The 20,078-nt window shown below is 37.4% G+C and overlaps 2 protein-coding genes across 3 annotated transcripts; both read right to left on the bottom strand.

Annotated features, from left to right (window-relative positions):
• Nucleotides 1-1,877: 1,877 nt before the first annotated feature.
• LOC125205975 (protein disulfide-isomerase-like) lies at nt 1,878-6,105 on the bottom strand. 2 transcript variants are annotated; one of them, XM_048105213.1, is made up of 11 exons: nt 5,861-6,105; nt 5,379-5,409; nt 4,987-5,274; nt 4,726-4,914; nt 4,477-4,602; nt 3,745-3,882; nt 3,539-3,658; nt 3,175-3,292; nt 2,847-2,959; nt 2,285-2,481; nt 1,878-2,188 (listed from the first exon to the last, which is right to left on the bottom strand). In XM_048105213.1, the coding sequence occupies exons 1-10, from the start codon at nt 6,034-6,036 to the stop codon at nt 2,290-2,292; spliced, it is 1,491 nt and encodes a 496-aa protein (XP_047961170.1). In that variant the 5' UTR covers nt 6,037-6,105; the 3' UTR covers nt 1,878-2,188; nt 2,285-2,289. The 2 variants fall into 2 exon arrangements, with proteins under 2 accessions (XP_047961170.1, XP_047961171.1); XM_048105214.1 differs by having other exon boundaries at nt 1,878-2,184.
• A 1,119-nt stretch (nt 6,106-7,224) lies between these two features.
• LOC125205484 (nitrate regulatory gene2 protein-like) lies at nt 7,225-12,041 on the bottom strand. Its single transcript, XM_048104453.1, has 4 exons — nt 10,113-12,041; nt 9,320-9,534; nt 8,818-9,041; nt 7,225-8,356 (listed from the first exon to the last, which is right to left on the bottom strand). Exons 1-4 carry the CDS (start codon nt 11,899-11,901, stop codon nt 7,570-7,572), a joined length of 3,015 nt encoding a protein of 1,004 aa, XP_047960410.1. The 5' UTR covers nt 11,902-12,041; the 3' UTR covers nt 7,225-7,569.
• Nucleotides 12,042-20,078: the final 8,037 nt, after the last annotated feature.

Genomic DNA, 20,078 nt, shown 5'->3' with positions numbered 1-20,078 from the left:
ACTTTACTCTCTTCACTTTAACTATTTAAATACCAATTCCTTAAATCATGTGCCCAAAAGAAGTGAGTCTAATACTCCGGGACGGAGGAGTACAAAATAAGAAATTAAAAAAAACACTAAATACAAAAAAAGGAGGCTAGTCTAGAGAAGTCCCAACTTGCGGCTGAGGCCATCGATCATCCGCTGGATGCCCTCGATTTGAGCCGGGTTGGTCGCCTGCATGAGGGCGGTGTGCGCGTCCAACAACGTCCCGTAGTCGGAGGAGGCCGCCAAATCCGCGTACGCATGGGTCGCAGTCGAAGTCGCGGATGGCGTCGAACTCGGGGTCGGCGACGGGGCCTGGTCAGGCGGCGCGGCGGAGGAGGATGTGGCCTTGCCCTTGCCCTTGGCAACCTTGACGTCAGGGGGACGCCGGGAGGACATCGGTGTGCCGGAACTCTCATCCTCGAACACCGGACTGTTGAGGTCCATATCGCTACTTGTATAATCAGCGAGGGTGAGCTTCGACGCCCTCCTCCTCGCCGCCGTCGATTGGGGAATCACACCACCAACGAATTTTTGCTTGTCCCTCAACAGCGCCCAGGACTGGTAGTGCTTGAAATCGCCGTACAATGAAATGTACGACTGCATCACTTTGTCCCGCACATCCGCGAGACTCTCGCCACTGCCCTGCTCCCTCTCGCACTTCTCGCACTCCCCCGCGAACAAATTTACCTGCTTCTTTATTTGATCCTAGTGCTTGCGGAGCTACTCCCTGTGGCGCTTGTACGCGTACGCCGACTTGGCCGCGTTGTATTTCTCGGCGATGCGCTCCCAATACGCAGTCACCTTTTGGTTGGCGTACACCGGATCCTCCGAAACATCAATCCAACATCTTGTCAAGACGATGGATTCGGGGTCGGAGTAGTTCGTCCTTCCCGGGGCGAACTCTTCACACACCTCCGTTGTAGGCAACTTCTGGGCTCGTGCCTTGGTCCGCTTCTTCTTGGTGGCGGACCCGACGCGGCGGTGGCGGAGGGGCGGTGGGGAGAAGGCTCCATGTCGGACAGCCCGTACGAATCGGTGCTGAAGTCGGGATCGTACTCGGCGTTGGTGTCGAATGGCCGGTATTCGTCGGGTTCTGTACCCGGCCATCGTGCACCACCGAACATTGGACTATTCGGATAATCTCCGGAATTCATTTTGCTTGAAATGTAGAAAATGTAGTGAATTTGAGAGTGAAGTGAGTGAAAAATGAAGTGAAAAATGAAATAAATAAGAGGAATATATAGGTTTTGAAAATTTAATAAAATTATAAAAAAAACGGAAACGCGTCGCATTGTCCGTGACCCATCGTCCGCGTCGTCCACAGTGGTGGACGATGCGACGGACGATGGGTATCCTCCGAGCATCGTCCGCGGACGATGGGTTACCCATCGTCCGCCCCATTGCGGATGCCCTTAGTGACTACCTCGTGCTGATTTGTAGACACCTACATGTTTTGTTATTAGACGAAAGATATATTGGCAGATTCAGTAACTATTCTTCGTGCTGATTTGTAGACATCTTAGTGACTATTCTCCGTGCTAATTTGTAGGTACCTAATTTTTTGTTATTAGACGAATGATATCACGAGTAACTTAGTGACTATTCCTTGTACTGATGGGTAGGCATCATCTTTTTTATTATTTATTAGACAAAAGACATCTACTGGCAAACCTAGTGACTGTTCCTCGTGCTGATTTGTAGGTACGTCTAAAGGTAGCATGACAATATTTCAAAGTTTTTACCATATCAAATTGTAGTGATTAAATTATTTTCTTCTAAAAAGTACTTGTTCCAACCTGAAATTATCGACTTATGTTAATAATATTCATAGTAGATGCCATCTATCGACAGAAGAAGAACCAAACTCAAGTATATTTGGCAACCAACATCAAAGTAAACTGTATAACCTCAAAATTAAGTTACCAAAATCACTCTGCAAACCTACGATAAATATTTCTGAACTCAAAACTAGAAAAAATTGTCTCAACGACTGGTTGCAAACAGAAAACGGATTACAGATTAGAGGCGCAGCAATATCAGCAGAGCAGAGAAGGGAAAAGCAGGTGCAAGGTTTTAGCAGACTCCATCAATCCGCTGGCGTGTGATTAAGCTCGTCACTATCATCTGAATCATTTCAAGACCGAGAATGGCGTTTTCCTACCTAGAAACCAATGAAATGCGAATATTAGTGACAGCAACTCCTTTTACTTCAAAGAAAGGTAAATGGAAGAAGTATCACAAGAGAAAATCCATTCACCTTCTTCAGAGTTCATCATTTCTCGACTCCGGTTTCAAAGCTGCAGCTGCTCGGTTCTTCTTGATGAACTCAATTATGTCATCCTTAGTCCTGTCTCCATCATACTGCAACAGGTTTCCAGTTGATGCCCTAAAATATAGTGTCGGATAACCTTTCACATCGAAAGTCCCTGGTGGAAGATCATTTGCAGTTGCATCCTAAAAAACCACCAGCAGATGAACTAATGAAAACCACAATTGCAATATCCCAAAAGGAAAAGGTAAACCGGTTCTAATTAAACTGCCATTACTCAAAAGATTCAAGATATTTTTACTCACAGTCAATGGAAGCAAAGCAGAAATGTTACAACAGTAATTATATGGGATATAGCATTCTTTGTTAGCAATATTGGTTCTCTGCGGTTCTACAATAATTGGTAAAATCACTAAGTTTAGCGAAAAGGTCCAATTTAACAACTCATTATTTTCTTTCACCTACATTTTATCTCATGGAGTTAAGGGAAACATGGTATGGATGATAAGAACTAAGAGAATGAGTTATAGACTGATTAAGTAAATCTTACTAGCTTTGCGATCAGAACATCAGCATCATTTTCAAACGAGAGAGCCACTTCGTCCAAGATTGGAGCCAACTTTTTGCAGTGTCCACACCATGGTGCATAGAACTCTATCAGAACTGCATAAAACATAGTGCTTGCATCAAAACGAGTTTGATAAATGGCAGGCACAGTTGAAAATGTGCGCTACTTAAATGTAGCAAGCATATAAAAATCAGGGAGTAAACTGAGAAACAGCTGTAAAAATGTTACAACCAGAAAGAGCTCACAAAGAGTAAACATGCAGACAATTTCAAAGTGTAGGAACATCTCAACAGGGAATATAGATAAATACCATTTTTGCCAGAATTGAAAACCATGTCCTGCAGGGTATCAGCCACTACCACCTTAACAGGTTCATTATTAACTTCGGGAATGGGCTCCGACTTCTTATAAGGTTTCACCTTGCCATCCTTCACATGGAAAATAACATAACTACAATTAGTTTATTTACAAAGGCTGCAATAAAAATATTTTCCTGCTGCACTAAAAAGATGTATATCCATCAATTGCCTCATTAGTCATGCATATCATCAAACAATGAAATGGCATATCTGATATCACAAATGAGGGAAAAGGTTAGAGCCTAAAGCAATTCATAATTTGATAAACAAGGGTCTTAACACCCCTGAAAAAAGTAAACTATATAGTAGTATCACCTTAAAGTCCTTCACCCATGATGCAATCTGATCAGGCTCAACATTTGGTTTTAGGAATTTCTCTCCATCATTTGTCTGGATAATGATGACTGGGACTTGATCGTCCTTAATGCCAAAGTACTTTTCAAAGGGTAAAAAACAATCATGAGCAGAGGTGTCATACATTAAGAAATAGTATCAATTAGAAGGCATAAATGTGTACTGACCTGGAAGGCACCTTGACTAGCCTCAACATCACCCATTAGAAAATTCAAGTCTTTTCCCTTGTAAAGCTGAGCTGCCTCGTGATACTTTGACTTGAATGCGTCAAAGTGTTCAGTGGTGAAGTTTAGAAACAACATTGCCTGGCAATATAAAAGCCTATTGAAATGACCCTCACTTTACAATAAGTGCTAAACCATTTAGCATTTCATTTCATAACAAAATAATTAAAACACGAGGGAGAATATAAAAGGACACGCGGCCAAAAAATGTAGGAACGGAAATATTCCAATATGAGTAGATAAACATAAAATGATAGAGTTCATAGTGAAAAATAAAGTGTAGAATGTGGTGGGTGTTTGTTTCCAGAAAAAAATAACCATGGAACCACCAAGCATAAGCCTAGAAATGATGGAGATGCATTTAGTAATTGCAGATCATGAAACGTATAAGAAAAGACAAGGCAAGAAAATTAAGAAACACCAATAGCATTACTGACTCATAATATCATGTGTTTGTGAAACAACAGGAGATAAAGACTGTCAAAATTGCTCTTATAAGAAATTTTAGCTTCTAAAGAACCCACTGTACCCACATTCCTCTAAATTCGAAAATGAAATATTTTTTCAGTAGCTTGATGCACTTTTTTAGTCTCTTTTTGTAACACGGTTACTGCACTCTGCATACAATATATACTGATTTGAGGAAGAAAAACTGAATAGTAAATTGTACTGAACCTTAGCATTGGGGAAGTTGAAGTATTTAATAACAAAAGGATGGTTCTTCGGGTCCTTGTTGAAGAGAGTTACAGTTGGAATACTAGTTTCTTCAACAAATTTCACTAAAGCATCAACATCAAATTCCTGCAAGAAGTTTATGTTCAAGTTAAGAAGACGACAAATTATATAAGTATATTTTAGGGGTGAGAAATATATAGGCGGTCACATGATTTATGCCAGGGGAGCCAAATTGCAAGAGATGTATACCTCGAAGTCTACAAAGAGTTCATCAAAAGGCTTCAATAATCTAACAAGAGGCCCTTTAGCAGATGAGTCCCCACGAGGAAGAACTTTGGCAGACAAAGTGTGACCAAACTCATAGTCAGCACGCAACCTCTCGGCTAAAGTGGTGAAATTCTCAAACTTCTCACCCGAAAATTCAGGGAATACACCAACCTATAATCACAGCAGATATCTTAGTGCCGATCATGCGTACATGCATCAGAGAGAGAGGAATGGGGAACTCACAACAAGAATCTTATTGTCATCAATTATAGAATTGGCTTCTTCCGGGGATTTAATCTCAAAAGTTGCAGGACCACTTTGTTTTTTCAAATAGGTTACAATTCCTTCCGCTTCTCGAGGTCCTTTGTATTCTTGAACAACACTACCTCCATACCTCAGTATTTTGATTGTGGGGAAACCTCTGACCTCGAACTCATTAGATATGGCCTTATTTTGCTCTTCGTTTGCATCAACTTTTGCTAAGACAACCGGAGGATCACTTGTGCTTAGAACAGAAGCAGCTTTTTCATACTGTAAATTCAACAATATATGCCAAGGTGGAAACAGCACTTTAAGTAACACTTTCTAGTTATAAGCAAAAAGTTTATTCAAACAGATAATCAATAGATTCACACCTCTGGAGCAAGTTTCTTGCAGTGGCCACACCTGTAACAACATATCCAAATATCAGTGGGAGAACTCAGATCCAATAAATTAATTCGTTAAAACAGAAGATCGACTTTTCTCCTGCAATTATAGTAGTACTGAAACAAACGACATACTAATTGAAAACAAGTCAATACGATCAGTACTAGCAATACAATCAAATAATTCACCCTATTTCATTTCATCGGTAATTTATGATTCTCTCTGTTCTAGCTAGTTTACTCAACAAAAGTTAATCAAGTATATTCGTATCTAAGGTAGTAAAAACTAGTAAAACCAAATCCGTCAAAGTTTTGACTAGGAAACACGCACATCAAGTATAGTTCCACTACGCTAACCAAATCCAACGAATATGCAAAACAGGTAAAATACTATACTAAAATAGATGCAAATTCCTCAATCGAGAATAAATTGAGGCGGAAAATGAAATTCGAAAGCAGAGATGAGGTACCAAGGCGCGTAAAACTCGACGACGACGAACTTGTGCTTGGCGACGAATTCGGTGAAATTGGAATGGTCTAACGTCACCACAAACTCTTTGGACTCCGATTCCTCGGCAGTGGAGATGGTTGCGGCGACGGCGAAGGCGATCAGCAACAATGGCATCCAGAAATTGGATGACGCCATGGGTATTGTAGATCTCAGCTGGAAGAAAATCCTCTCAAATTCCGAACAACACTATACCCGTAGCCACGCGTTGGGATTTGGGGGTTTTATAAGGATTTAAGGTTCACGAGATTTTATAATGTGACTGTGACTGTGACTTTTATAGCATGTTAAATTACAACTATGTCCTTTCGTAACGAACGATGCTATTGAATCACTATTAAGTCAAATAAATATAGTTTCATTTACTACTGCTTTAATGATGCATTTAATATGGTTTGCTGTTTTGTATACTAATTTGTTTAATTCATTTATTAGTGCTCTCGAAATTGTCCCACCTGATCCTAATTTGGGAAAATTGAAATTACATATGTGGACAAAGCATCTAGTTATCAAATCGAATTCTTTTAGTAGTACTAATACTTAACTAGTTCAAATATAACGTATTTTTTCTTGTTTTGAAAATCCGTCCTCAACACACAACCCTTTCGCAAACCTCACACCCCCTAACCCTAAGCCTTCTGTCTTTGACATCAACACCATTTTGTTGGTCAAGAACGTCAGATGCAAGACTTTCGCCTCCCACAAAATCTCTACTAGGGCGAGGCGATGGCGGTGTGTGCATCAGCTGTTGATAAGGGTTTGACCATCTTCGCTTCCAACGACGAGGCGTTCAAGGCCAAGGATTCCCTAATTCTAATTGAAATGTACAACGTTCCATAAGATTTCCCTTTCTTATATTACTATATGTTAAAAAATGTTAAATGAGACCAAAAGAGACGAAATGGTCATAAAACTTTGAACACTATTCATACATCGGTTCAAGGGAAATGAGATTTTCTTTTTTATTTCACAAATACACTCATAAAAAGAGGTTTTAATTTTTTTTTAGATAAACAATTTGAAGACCTACTAATTTTAACAACTGATTCCAGAGTTTCATTTGGACCTCTCAAAATTCATAGATGAAGATCCCACCCATGAATAGGAAAGCCCATAAATCATTTTCTCTTCTCTTTCTCCTCTCTTTATGCTTGTTGCAAATTGCTAAAATGATGGGAAGAAGAAGAGTTCTGGGGTTTTTTCTAGAGTGGTCGCTGCGAACTTGTTAAAGAGTTTTTGCAAACCACATCAGACAAGTAAATTTTTAATTAGAAGAAATGATATAAATGAGAGCATGATGCAATTATCAGCCTGATCCCAGCTAGATTTAAAGAACGAACCCAGCAAATCAATAAATAAATGAAATCTCTGTACAAAACTAAGGAAAAACTATACTCCTTGGCTATAAAAAGGGCGTTACCGCAACTGATACTGATCTGCAGGCCTCCACGAACAGTCACGAATTCTCCCATATCGATCTTTACCAGCACGAGCTGAGAGAGGACCGTCTCCAGCTGGCACGCCCCCGACTAAAACTAGTTGCCTAAAACAAATTTGGCTACAAAATTCTTCCATCTCATCTGCTTCTGCAACAACTGAACAATTTACATGTTTCCTTCACCGACTGGCTTGAACAGGAACACCAACTGGCTATAGGCGTGGAGCGCCTCGTCAAGAGGCCTTCCCAGGTTGCTTCACTCTGACGTGTTCGTGAGCTTTGACAGCTTCTGAGGTGAAGATCTCCAAGGCCTTGAAAATCGGGACTAGACCGCCCTTTAAACTCCCAGCAGCTGCGTCATGCACCAATTTCATAGCATCCTTGTGCTTCAGCCTCTCTTCGGTCAATTTGTGTTTCATGGAATCCAAGTCCACCTTCAGGTCATCCAGAGCCGACACCCCACTATTATTATCCGATGGGATCACTGATATTGCATCTTGATCTCGATCTATTTTCCCCCTCTCCATACGATTTGCTCTGAGGTGTTTCTCGTAATCCTTTGAAAGATACTCTGCTTTCAGCCTTTGACGCCCCTCGTCATCTTGTTTTTCCCATAGCTGGTGTAAGCTTGACGCAAAAGTATTCATGGCACTTGCCACCCTCGACTCAGAGATGGCTTCCATTGCCTGGTGCCAATCGTTGCAAATTACGAAGATGGGAGGAGCTCCAAGCCTTCCTGGGGAATAGGGAATGGGTCCATCTGGGGTCTCTTCTGGTTCGTACTGAAGACAGCGAATAAGCCACTCGTTCAAGGACTCAACATAAGACCTTTGAAAGCGAATCCAATCATTAAAACGTCCACACCATACACGAAGCTCCCTTTCAAGCTCAGTAGCAGCCCGCGAACTTGAATCTGCCTGCTGATCAATATTTAATTTAAGCCTCCGCATTCTACTCTCCATAACAGCTTGGAACTGCTTTTGATGGCACTTAAGCATTGCCTTCCACATTCTGGTAAGCCTGTATATCACATTATAAAGTTCATAAAAATGAAAACCAATTTAATGCAACACTTCCTCACTTTAACAAGAACACTGTAAAAGATCTGAGGCATCAAAAGTTACGACTGAAATATAACGCAAATAGAGTAGAAATTGAGATCGAGGAAGAAACCAATTTTGGAATGGCACCATATATCAAATGAATAAAGCATTTATTGAAGAGCTAGTAAATTGTCATTGTGTTAAATAGTAATCACGAACAAAAAAGCAAACAAATTATTTCAAATCACCTTCTGATCAAAAGTCGAATTTAAATAAATAGATGGGAATGAATTGCAAACTCTGAAATAGTGTTTATTATCAGCAATGGTTGTATGTTAAGAGAAAAAGCATTTGAAAACATCTTAGGCAAATAAGGTGAGATTTGAGTGCATCAGTTTGTGCAATAGCTATGTCAATATCACTGTATCATATTCATACCCATGAACTAATTCAGCAAGCTGGGGCTGCAATTCTTCATCTCTAAGCTTGTGTATTCTGCTTGAAATGGAATCAATCGCTTTGACGCTAACATCAAGCTTTGTAAGTAATCTTCTGATAGAAGCCCGAGCAGCATCCATCTTTCGAGCTTCGGCTCCTTCCTCATCTAAGGTTTTTAACCTCCTGTGCTGCTTCTCATACATGGTCCGGATTCTTTCTTCATCCTATAAAAGTAATAACCTATCAAAACTCAGAAAGATTGAATTGCAAGACAGGGCTTAAAACGAATTTAAAGGTGAAACTGAAAATATAATTAATAAGAAGCAGTCGCCAGTTTCGCGTGTGGGGAACTGGAACATATTCTTAGTTTAGTTTTACATCTCCAGAATCAATTTATTTGAGAAATCTTTTCCTTTTCTCTTACCAAGCTAAAATAGTTAATGAAGGGGAGTAATTAAGTTTCCAGTAGCAATCAAGAAACCAAAAAGCTAAATGAAATTACCTTCACTTCCTTGCATAACTTCTTCTCCCAAGCATATAGCTTATCCATAGTAGACGAGAGGTTACAAGCCATTGAGTTTACATCATTCCCAACATCTTCAAAGTAAGATTTTGCCATCTTCATAGTGCTGGAAGCTAACTTTGCAGATTCCTTTGAGGGGGAATCCCACAATGTCGTCGACGGGTGTATGAGATACAATATCCGGGACATCATTACTGTAAAAGTATGAATTAGTTTTAACAAAGCAGTCAGCATGACCAAAAACTACAGCAATATATTACAGTTTACATTGACAACCACAGGAACATAGAAACAAAAAAAACTACAGCACGCAACTTTTTAACAGATCAAAGAGGGGCAGCGCCATTGTCAAAATAGCAATCTCAGTAGTTACAAACAACACTGCGATATTGCACAGAAAGAAGGCAAAGTGATTCATAGGAAAACGTCAAGGAGTCCAATAAAAACATAATCTCGATTAGCAATATGTGAATGGCTGTCCCCATGTATGAACTACTAGCAGGACATGAAACTTGGCAGTTCATACATACACTTCAGAAATAAGGATGTAGATTCAGACTGTGCCCATCTTTATATTACCAAAGATTTTATGTACCGTAAATTAGCCGCAGCAGCTTCAGTCGGATATAAAGTTCTAGGAATGATAACAACAAGCAAATAGAATCAACAGCTAGTCATGAATCTTGAGACTTATGGAATGTTCAGCCGTTGAAATGATAAGATTTTGAAGTAGAAAACAGAAAAATTGAATTGTATATGCAGAAAATGACACCTTTTAGAAAGCTAGGCTGATAAGGCAGCTTCCCAACTTCAAGCATCATGGCCACCTCTTTCCCATAGCTAGAAGCAGTCTCAAAATCATCTCTAATCTCAGCAACAACTTCCCTCAGATCCCTTGTGCCACGAGGCGACGACAGAGTAACACTACTGAACTTTGAAGAATCGCCATCCTGCTTTGACGTCTCCTCCACATCAAATGTCACTCCTTTCTTCTTGCCAGCACCCTCATCCACACTCTTCACCACTATATGATCCGAGCTGCTTTTCTCATCCGTTAAACTAATCGAAGCGGTTTCCCCATCTACCCACGATGCCCCCTCACCATGTGGGGTTGTTGATATTGATGGCTTCACACTCTCTTCTCCATAATGTGAAGCCACTGATGGCTTGGGATGGTTCCCATCGTTATACGGTGGCATGGATGGTTTCTCACTCTCCTCACTACTCCAAGAAGGAAAAGACGTCGAACTACTATCAATCTTGTGCAGTGAAGCTGATCTAGAACTGCCCTTGCTTTTGGTAGATGGCACTGATCTTGAACTATCCTCACCTCTATGCAACCTTGAGCTGAACTCACTTCTCTGCGGCGGCTTTGATCTCAAATTACCATTCTCACTCCTATGCATCGGCACTGATCTTGAACTCGTCTCCTTATCTCTCCGCGCTGGCCTAGAATGAGGACTGCTCCCAGCAGAACTCACTTTGCCCCCATTAATAGCCTCCTTATACACTTCACTCTCAGTTTCCTCCTCCAATTCAGGTATCCCCTCTCTCTCCCTCACCTCCGTCGAATCCGGACTGCTGTAATTCGACCCGTAACCATACCCGCCTCCTGAGTAATAGCTACCGTACCCGATTTCAGCCGCACTGAACGGATCAAAGAAATCCCACGCCGAAACCTTCGGCGAAGGCGGAGGCGGCGGCTCCTTCTCCGGTTTCCCTCTCCCAATTTCCCTATCATCCATCCTCAGAGGCGAACCCGCCGGATTATAGCCGTAATTACCACCATACCCCGCCGGAGAATTCCAGTACGAATCGGAGTATCCGTAACTCGGCGGATCCTGAACCACCGTTTTAGCCGCCGGAGCTGATTTCTTCATGTAGTACACGTTAGGGTTACCTGAGAAAAACCAGGATTGCGCCGCCGCGGCCCCTTGCTGATTCCACGGATCCGGATAGGGCTCGCGCGGTGGAATCGGGTACTGATACGGATACGGATTCGGATTCGGATTGGCGAACGGGTCACTTAAAAAACCGTTACTATATCCAGTGTAAGTATCGTGTGGGAAACGAGAGGGATAAAATCCATCCTCGTTATTCAAATTCCTAGCTCTCTCTTCCGCGTGATTGCCGTGTTGATTATGCTGCCGCGCTTCGTTGCCATCGAATCCGCCGTAGTGATGGTGTTGATTGTGATTGTGATCTTCGGAACTGTCATCTTCCTCATCGGAGGAATCCGATAGATTCAAATGCGACTCGGATTCGTCGCCGCTGTGCAAATGCAGGGGAGATTCGGCGCCATTGCCACGGTTCTTCTTCGAGCTCGGGGACAGGGTGATCGACGGCGAGGAGAAGGACGACGACGACGACGGCGCGGTGATGAGCTCCTCGTCTACGAACTTCCGGAGCGCGTCGCCGACCTCCTTGAGCGAGCGGAAGTAGGAGACGTGGGCGGCGGCGAGGGCGTAGCGGTGGTTGGCGGCGGCGCGCACGAGCTCGCGCCGCTCGCGGCAGCGGATTACGAGCGGTAAATCGTCCTCCTTCGACGCGCTGCAGCCCATTGGTCAAAGCGCGTCCGCAGCAGCAGCAGAAGAAGAAGAAGAATGCTCCTCCGATTGCATCTCTTTTTCTAGAGAGAGAGGGGAGAATGAGAAATTTCCATGGCGGTGTGGGTTTGTTCAGCTATACGGCGTGGTACAACTCATAAAGGGGGAAGTACAAGTGCGCATTGGATTCTGCTGTAGCGAATTTTGGGTAAGAGATTTTGGGAAAGGGGTTTTTGGAAGCTTGTTGATGTTTCCTGACCGTCGGATTTCGAGATTCATCCTCCGCCGTCCACTTAAATACGGATCTTCATAAAATATGGAAGTAAAAATCCACCTAAATATTAATGCAAAAATAGTTATACGTATTTTGGGATGTAGATTTTGTTACGTGTGTGACATTTAATTTGGAAAATTGCTCGTGTGATTGTTTATGGAATAATAATAAATGGTGTTCTATAATAATTATTCCGTACGTATATTAAAAATAATTTTTTTTAATAAATACATTGTTTTTCTTTGAATGAATACGTGTTGAATGAGTTGAAAAATGTTCATTTATGTATGTGAAATTCCGAGAAATGAAGAAAGAGATGACTTCTGCTTCGAGACGTGTGACAAGAAAAATATACATATGGAAATTGGAGAATAATATGTTTGTCTGCAATTTGGAGTCCAAGCAAGTCATTAAATATATGTACATTGAAATTAATACTACTACAATAATTTTTTTCTTAAATAACAGTTCATTTAATAAAATATTATACTACTTCTATGGAGTATACACACATTGCTGACAAATATATAAGGTGTTACTTTATGGCAACGTTAAATTTAAGAAATAGTATAAATTAAAAAAATGATCAAATATACTATCTATCGTATTTTTAAATATTAATTTTATAAATAAATATGAATTTATTAACAGAATGTGAGATTTGAAAATGGATTGACACATTTAATGACAAACATCATAAACTGACAAATTAGAACATTTATTAATAGACATGGGAAATTATTTTTACCTCGAATCATAATAATCCATTACGAGAAAATGGCGTCTACAACCACATTTCTTGAGCATGCATCGGCGCACTTTATTACCAAATCACGGAGATGGAGGTCGTTAAACATGTCACTTGCCCTTATTTTATTTTAATAATTTGAACAAATTGTATTTTATCAAAGACTGAAGGAGTACATATTATTATGTACTTAAACCTTGCAGTAATATCAAACACGGTGTCCATTCTAATTACAATCCCACTTTTGTAGTAAGTCATTTTTGACAGAATGTACGATGTTTTTATTAATTAATTTGTTGAAACATAAATTAGTTTATTGAGAAGGTATTTACGGTAATACTACATCCTTAAATTATTTCTACCCATGCAAAAGTATGCAATGAACTCTGATTAGCAAAATAAAAGATCATATGCCATTATGTACGTGAGCAAAATAGGTTAATGAATAGTTATGGAATATAAAATTGCGAATGAAAATTTTTGGAGTATTTTTTTATGCAAGCTTCTGATTTCTGTATACCAAGCACATATCCTTTTTAGTCTATTATATTTTTAAATTTGAATTTTTTTCTCTCTTTAATAATATGTAATTCATTCTCTACTAACAATAATTTAATTACTTATTCTTGAGTGACACGAGATTTTAAGATTGTTAAGTGCGGTAAGTAAATAGTAAAATATAATTAAATATTTTAATTAGAAGAGGGAAGAGATATGAGATGATTTATTTCTAAATATAAAAAGTGGATATATTGAGAGTGACCAACTAAAAAAAAGAAAGGTGGACGTCTTGAAGAAGATAGATGAAGTATTTTTTTTCTTTCTACTTCTCTCTTACTTTAACAATTATGCATTTAAACTTATGTCCAATAAAAAATATATATTCTTGTGGGACCAAAAAGTATTTGGTAAAACCATTTATACTACTTCCTCTGTCCCAGCTAAGTTGATTCGTATTCTTATTTGGGATGTCTTAACTAAATTGAGTCATTTATTCTTTTAACAAAAAAATAAAAACATCCAATCACTTTTACTTTACTTTACTATCCACTTTACTCTCTCTTTATCTTTTTTATTTTATTCATTTTTTTTTATTTTTCCCAAAATCCATGTAGTGGACAAACATCTTGACTACTCCTATTTGATAATTTTGGAGCTTATCTTAATTTCACATATACTACTGATAATAACTTTAATATTGTAGATAAATTAAGACTATTGACTTAGGATTTGGATAAATAAAAAAGAAAGGAGAAAAAGATTATTAAACCATGATGTCAATTTGTGAATTGGTCAATATGAATATGTGAATTTGTGGTTATCCTGGAATAGCTTTCCCATCACAAAAAATTCATAGTGCTGAATTTGACATTGACCGCTAACATGTCTTATCCTACGGTACTCTCTCCATTCTATAGTAGACACGTTTCTTTTCGGCACGAAGATTAAGAAATATTGTGTTAGGTAAGTTAAGTAAACGAAGAATAAAGTGGAAAATGAAAAAGGTAGAGAGATGAAGAGAGAAAAAAGTAAGAGATAGTAAAGTAAATGTGTTGATTTTTCCTATAAAAAAAAATGACTCTATTATTATAAAACGTACCAAAATAGCAAAATAACTATATTACTATGAAACGGATGGAGTATTAATTTTTTCTATTGAAAAAAATTCAAAATGCTGAATTTGCCATTGATCAATAAAATGCCAGCAAGTAAAAGGTTAGCATATCAAATTAAATTGAATTAAATTAAGATTTTTTTTTTAATTTCAGATTCAAGTAATTCCTCAAACCATTTTGAGGTCCAATCGATTTATTTACTTTCTCAGTTAATTGTTATTTCCTAATATTTTACACCATTGTAAATAAAATAACAAATCATCAATAATTATAGAAGAGTTTATAAGGTATGGTAAATAAGAAATCATTTGTGAGGGATTTAGAGTGTTTATAGATGATTAATCAGTGCGATAAATAAATGCACGATTCATGTGGCGCACACAATGCGATGCACCGCGACAAAAGACTGGCCAACTCGATGATGAAGATACGGGGAAATGGTTGAACCAAATGGGATCGAGATGTCGACCAACCGACCACCAATATATAGTGTTATGGACTCAATATCTCACATCGGTTGTAAAAGAATAATGAATTATCTCCTCTAATGGACAATTTTTTTGAGATAAGTTCTCATGTTTGGTCCATAATATATGAGGCTCCTAAAATTACATTAATTTTGGCATTTGAAATTATCGACAATCGCTATGCTATAACCCTCTTGGGTAAGTATATGCTTCATTCGTTATCAATTGCCAACTACGGACATCGTACTGCGTCTGCCTTCCGGTATTAACGACGACCTTATTCCTAATATCCGACTCCATTAGTTATACTTATTGAACCATGTTAATAATTGGGATGAAACGAAGACATGGAGTATGTGATTGAACTTGTCGGTAATGATATTATCTAGTTTGAATAGCTAATAATTTCATAATGCCCTACTATTACTATTTGTAATAATTTGTATAGTAAATCCATTCAGTTCTTAGTAGACGACAAATGTATCGATCGAATAGAGAATCTATATGATATGCACCTCACTTTTAACCATGCTTTATCGCATGATTTAGTAAAAGTAGTTTTAATTTCAATATTATGAATAATTACAGTTATTTAAAACAGGAAATAAAAGAAATTTTAATTAATTTATAATGTTTAAACATTGAATATTAGCAATAACTTTTTTTTTTTACTTTTCATAGTTGTCTCATACTCCCTCCCTCCGTCCGTGAATAAGAGTTCCGTTTTTTCATTTTTGTCCGTCCGCGAATAGGTGTCCTGGTTCACTTTTACCATAAATAATAATAGGATCTCACATTCCACTAACTCATTCTACTCACATTTCATTTAAAACTAATACTATATATTAGTGGGATCTCTATTCCACTAATATTTTTTCACCCACTTTTTCAATATTTTTTTAAAACCCTTGCCGCTTAAGAATGGGACTCTTGACAATGGACGGAGGGAATATGTATACAAAATATATCCTTTGTTGATGCACAAAGCGGCACCATTTCATTAAAATATGCGAATTTTATTTTCTTCACTTTTCTTTTCTTATTTTGATAAAGTCACTTCTTATTTTGATAAAGTCACGTTGTTTTAAGTATCAACAAAAAAAAAACATCATTTTATACAAGACAATTAAATTAAAAAGTATGATATTTCGTTTTCAAATATTATTGCAAAAAATATTTGACTACACATATTGGGAATTAAATGCTACTACTATTATCCCAATAAAAAGACAAAATACTTTATAAATCTGGTTTTGAATATTCGATAGAAATGATGCTGGGCTTCAAAAGGGAGATACACAAGTGGGCCCTCCAAACTCAAGTAGTATGGCCCACCTTTTCGGCCCATATTACACTTTTCTGACTTTTTTTCTATAAAGAATAGGATCTTTTTACGGTCTTGTCACGCAAAAAGCGCATTTTCTTTTTAGCTTTAAAACGTGTTTTGCAGAGAGTAGTTAAATTATCAACCTCTCCTTTTTGTGTGTGGGGTATTTAGAATGTAAATAATTAAATTGAAAGAATCTTAATGTTGGATCTAAGTCAATTATTGTCAAAATCATGTATAGTTCACTAAAATGACTAGTTGATGTTAAGAGAATAGATTTATTAATTATGCTTACTTCAATCATTTTCAGCCACTATAATTTAAAACCCTTATTCTTGTTCTTATGTAAAATGACAAAAATCTGTATTTGAGAAATGAGAGAATAACCTTTGATTATAACAACCAATTACCTTATTTGAGAAGTTATGTAATGCTCGCCTATTTATTTAGTAAACTGTGGTTATTTACACTTCCAACTTATGAAAATGAGAGAAATGTTTTGTTAATTAAACTGCATTTTTTTTACATTTATTTAACATAAACAGGGAGTATAATATAGATGCACATTTTGTCTCACACACTCATCTTTTCACGAACTTATATACCTTCCACACATACAGTTCACTCTCCATGTATGCACTTTAGGTTTGGCATGAGTTTCAATACGTAATTAATAAAGTAAGAGATGTACAAAAAAAAAGTAATTAAAGTATTGTTAAATAAGAATGTGCACGTCACAGATTTTTCATAAAATGAAAGTGCATTCTTGTAGGATGGACTAAAAAGGAAAGACTGCATATTCTTATGGACGGATGAAGTATCAAAATGAGGTGGCTTGTTGTCATAACATACTCCCTCCCTACATCTTTATTTTTTAGTCCGTCCACAAGAATATGCACTTTCTAAATATAGAAACTCTATTCTATCTACTGAGGTGTGACTTATTCTTTACTAACAATCTTTTAATTATCTTTTCTTTCTACTTCTCTCTTACTTGACTGATTATGCACTAAAACCCCAACCAAAAGTGTATATTCTTATGGGACGAGCACTTGATTTGATAGAGTAGTTTTTATTTTGATTATCTAAATTTCTACTCCCTCCGTCCGTGAAATATTATCCAGTTTTACCATTTTGATCCGTTCGTGTGAAAAGCTGTCCATTTTTTTTGTTTCTATTTTTGATAAATGGACCACACTTTCTACTACTAACTAAAGACACTCACATTCTATTATAAAACTAATATATAAGTGTGAGGCCCTCATTTCACTAACTTTTTCAATATACTTTTCTTCACATTTCTTAAAACTCATGCCGAATAATATTTGATAGAGGAACGGAGTAACAAAATAATACCCTCCCCCCATCCCACATAAATGTGGGCCCAAAAGAGACAAAGGTCTTGGAAGTCATGTGAATGAGAGTATTACATAGATATAATCCAAAAATAGACACGCCATGCAATACACGCATCCACATGCAATGCCCATGTGCACACTCAGTGCTTCAGATCTGGAGACTCAACCCCACCCCCAACCCCAAATACTCTCACAATTTCACTACTAATTTAAATTAAAATTTTAAAAAAATCAATAAAATATAAACAAATGATGTAACGTGGTGGTTGAGCCTGACCTTTGATGTAGTGTACATCTGCTAATATGCTAAACGGTATTCAGATCTTTAAGTACCAGAAGTTAACCTAATCCCTATCAAAAAGCAGCCACTAATTTGCTTCTAATCATATTAGCACTTTGCATAATTTAAGTTGGGTACATCTCATGCTACAGAAATTAATACTGTACAGCTTTTGGATAGTCACTCATATTAAATTTATGTACCTTACTCTATACTATACGTACAAGAAACATAGTAGTATTAAATACAAACTGATATGTAGCAATCAATATTTTGGTTGATAGCCCTGCCTCTTAATATCAGACAATCAACACTGTTCATATTATTCTGTATACTATATGGATCTACAGAGACATATGTAGCATCTTAGCTGTGAGTGACACTAGGTGAGATTCAAAATGTTTGAATTCATTTTTATTAGACACCCTATTCTCTTTAATTAATTGGATAGAGTGATGCATAGTTAAACTAAAATTGTAACCTCTTTAAGTATTTGGATATTGTGATGCATAGCGAAACTAAATTGTTGGTTACGCTCAAAATAAGATTGATCATTTCAATTTTGGAAACGCAACTATTACATGGGCTGAAATGACATACTGGTTCTATCAGTCAGGTTTTTACTAGAAATTTTGGAATCATATAAGCGATTGGTCGTTAATTTTTTCTTAAAATTATAAAATATAAAAAAATAAAATTGGAATCGCGAATTTACTTGTCAAAGCAGTTATGGTTCTGTGTGAATTTACTTGTGACGCCAATTATGGTTTCACTTCTCTTAGGACCTCACCTCCTCATTTATAAGCACTTGTTAAAATGGATCAGCAGAGTATTCGAATTTCAGATTCTGACACCTAGAGGGATAAGCTCTCCCCAACGATGTTTCATGCCGAGAGTTAGCTTTGTTTGTGCCTTGTGGGGACTGGGTATTGACACTTTTGCATTAAGTCTTATGTATGTTTTGTACAGCTCTAATCACTTGGTGGGGATTGACCTTTCGACTTGTCTCTACATCTTTTCTGCTTTGTTCTTCTTCATAGATAGAGTAAGTAGATGACTGCCATGTTTGGTAGACTGATCTCTTGTTAGATTATTTTGATTGGGTGAACACCTTCAAACCTATTTTCAAAACTTTGATTGTCTTTTTAGTATGGACAAATTGAAAATCGATCTAACCCTAACAAAAAAAAAATTTAAAACCCCAAAAATGTCATGTTTCCTCATGATATTATAATGCTTATCTCTGTGCACCATGCAAACATCCTCGTACTTGTCGTTCCTCATGGTATCTTTCTTCTCGTTTTCTCTCATCTTTTATTTTTCTTTCAATAGTGGGTGAGGGGCATGCCTAGGTGTCACGTTATTAGATGAACGAATCTGGGCTCGACCAATTAGTACTAGTAGTTAAAACTTAAAAGCACATAAAGGTAACATCATCAATTGTATGAATATTACTTATATATGTTAAATGTTTATATAATTTAGGTGAAATATAATCATTAAAAGACGTAAATGACGTAAATTTAGTAAAAAAACATTCGGACTCGATCTTTTATGTTAGAAATCGCATTCCCTAAATTACTCTACTTTATTTAGTCATTTCTATTCGTAGTTATATATTCATGTTTTTAATAAATTAATGAAATAACATAAATCAGATTGTAGACTAAGGAGCATACATAAACTCTATATACAATAATTAAAAATATTATTAGTAATTACTTGAAAGAAAAGTAAAATCTTAAAAGCATGTGGGATCTACCAAAAACCGAATTTGGTGCACCATTCGAGTGAAAAGGTGTGAAGACCACACCAAATTTGATCGTGATTGAAATAGCCCTTATGCATCCTCTTATTTTATTCTATGGATTCCACCTAACCCTATATACATGATTATTGTATACTCGAAAGTGTTACATTCTTATGAAGTTGAATTTAGCGGAAATGATCACTGAATATATTTGGTACTACATTTCCTAATACGGAAATATAAAATACCAATTTATAATATAGTCTATTTTTCATGTCATAGTTGTATATTAGTAGAAAATAGATCACAAACATATTAGGTGATTCTTTCCATAATTTTATTGATAAGTGTGAAAGGAAAACAAGACTCATC

The sequence above is a fragment of the Salvia hispanica genome, chromosome 2, assembly GCF_023119035.1.
Source record: "Salvia hispanica cultivar TCC Black 2014 chromosome 2, UniMelb_Shisp_WGS_1.0, whole genome shotgun sequence".
NCBI classification, from domain to species: Eukaryota; Viridiplantae; Streptophyta; class Magnoliopsida; order Lamiales; family Lamiaceae; genus Salvia; species Salvia hispanica.
Note: the sequence above shows the minus strand (reverse complement) of the source record. Positions and strands in the feature narration are given on the sequence as shown.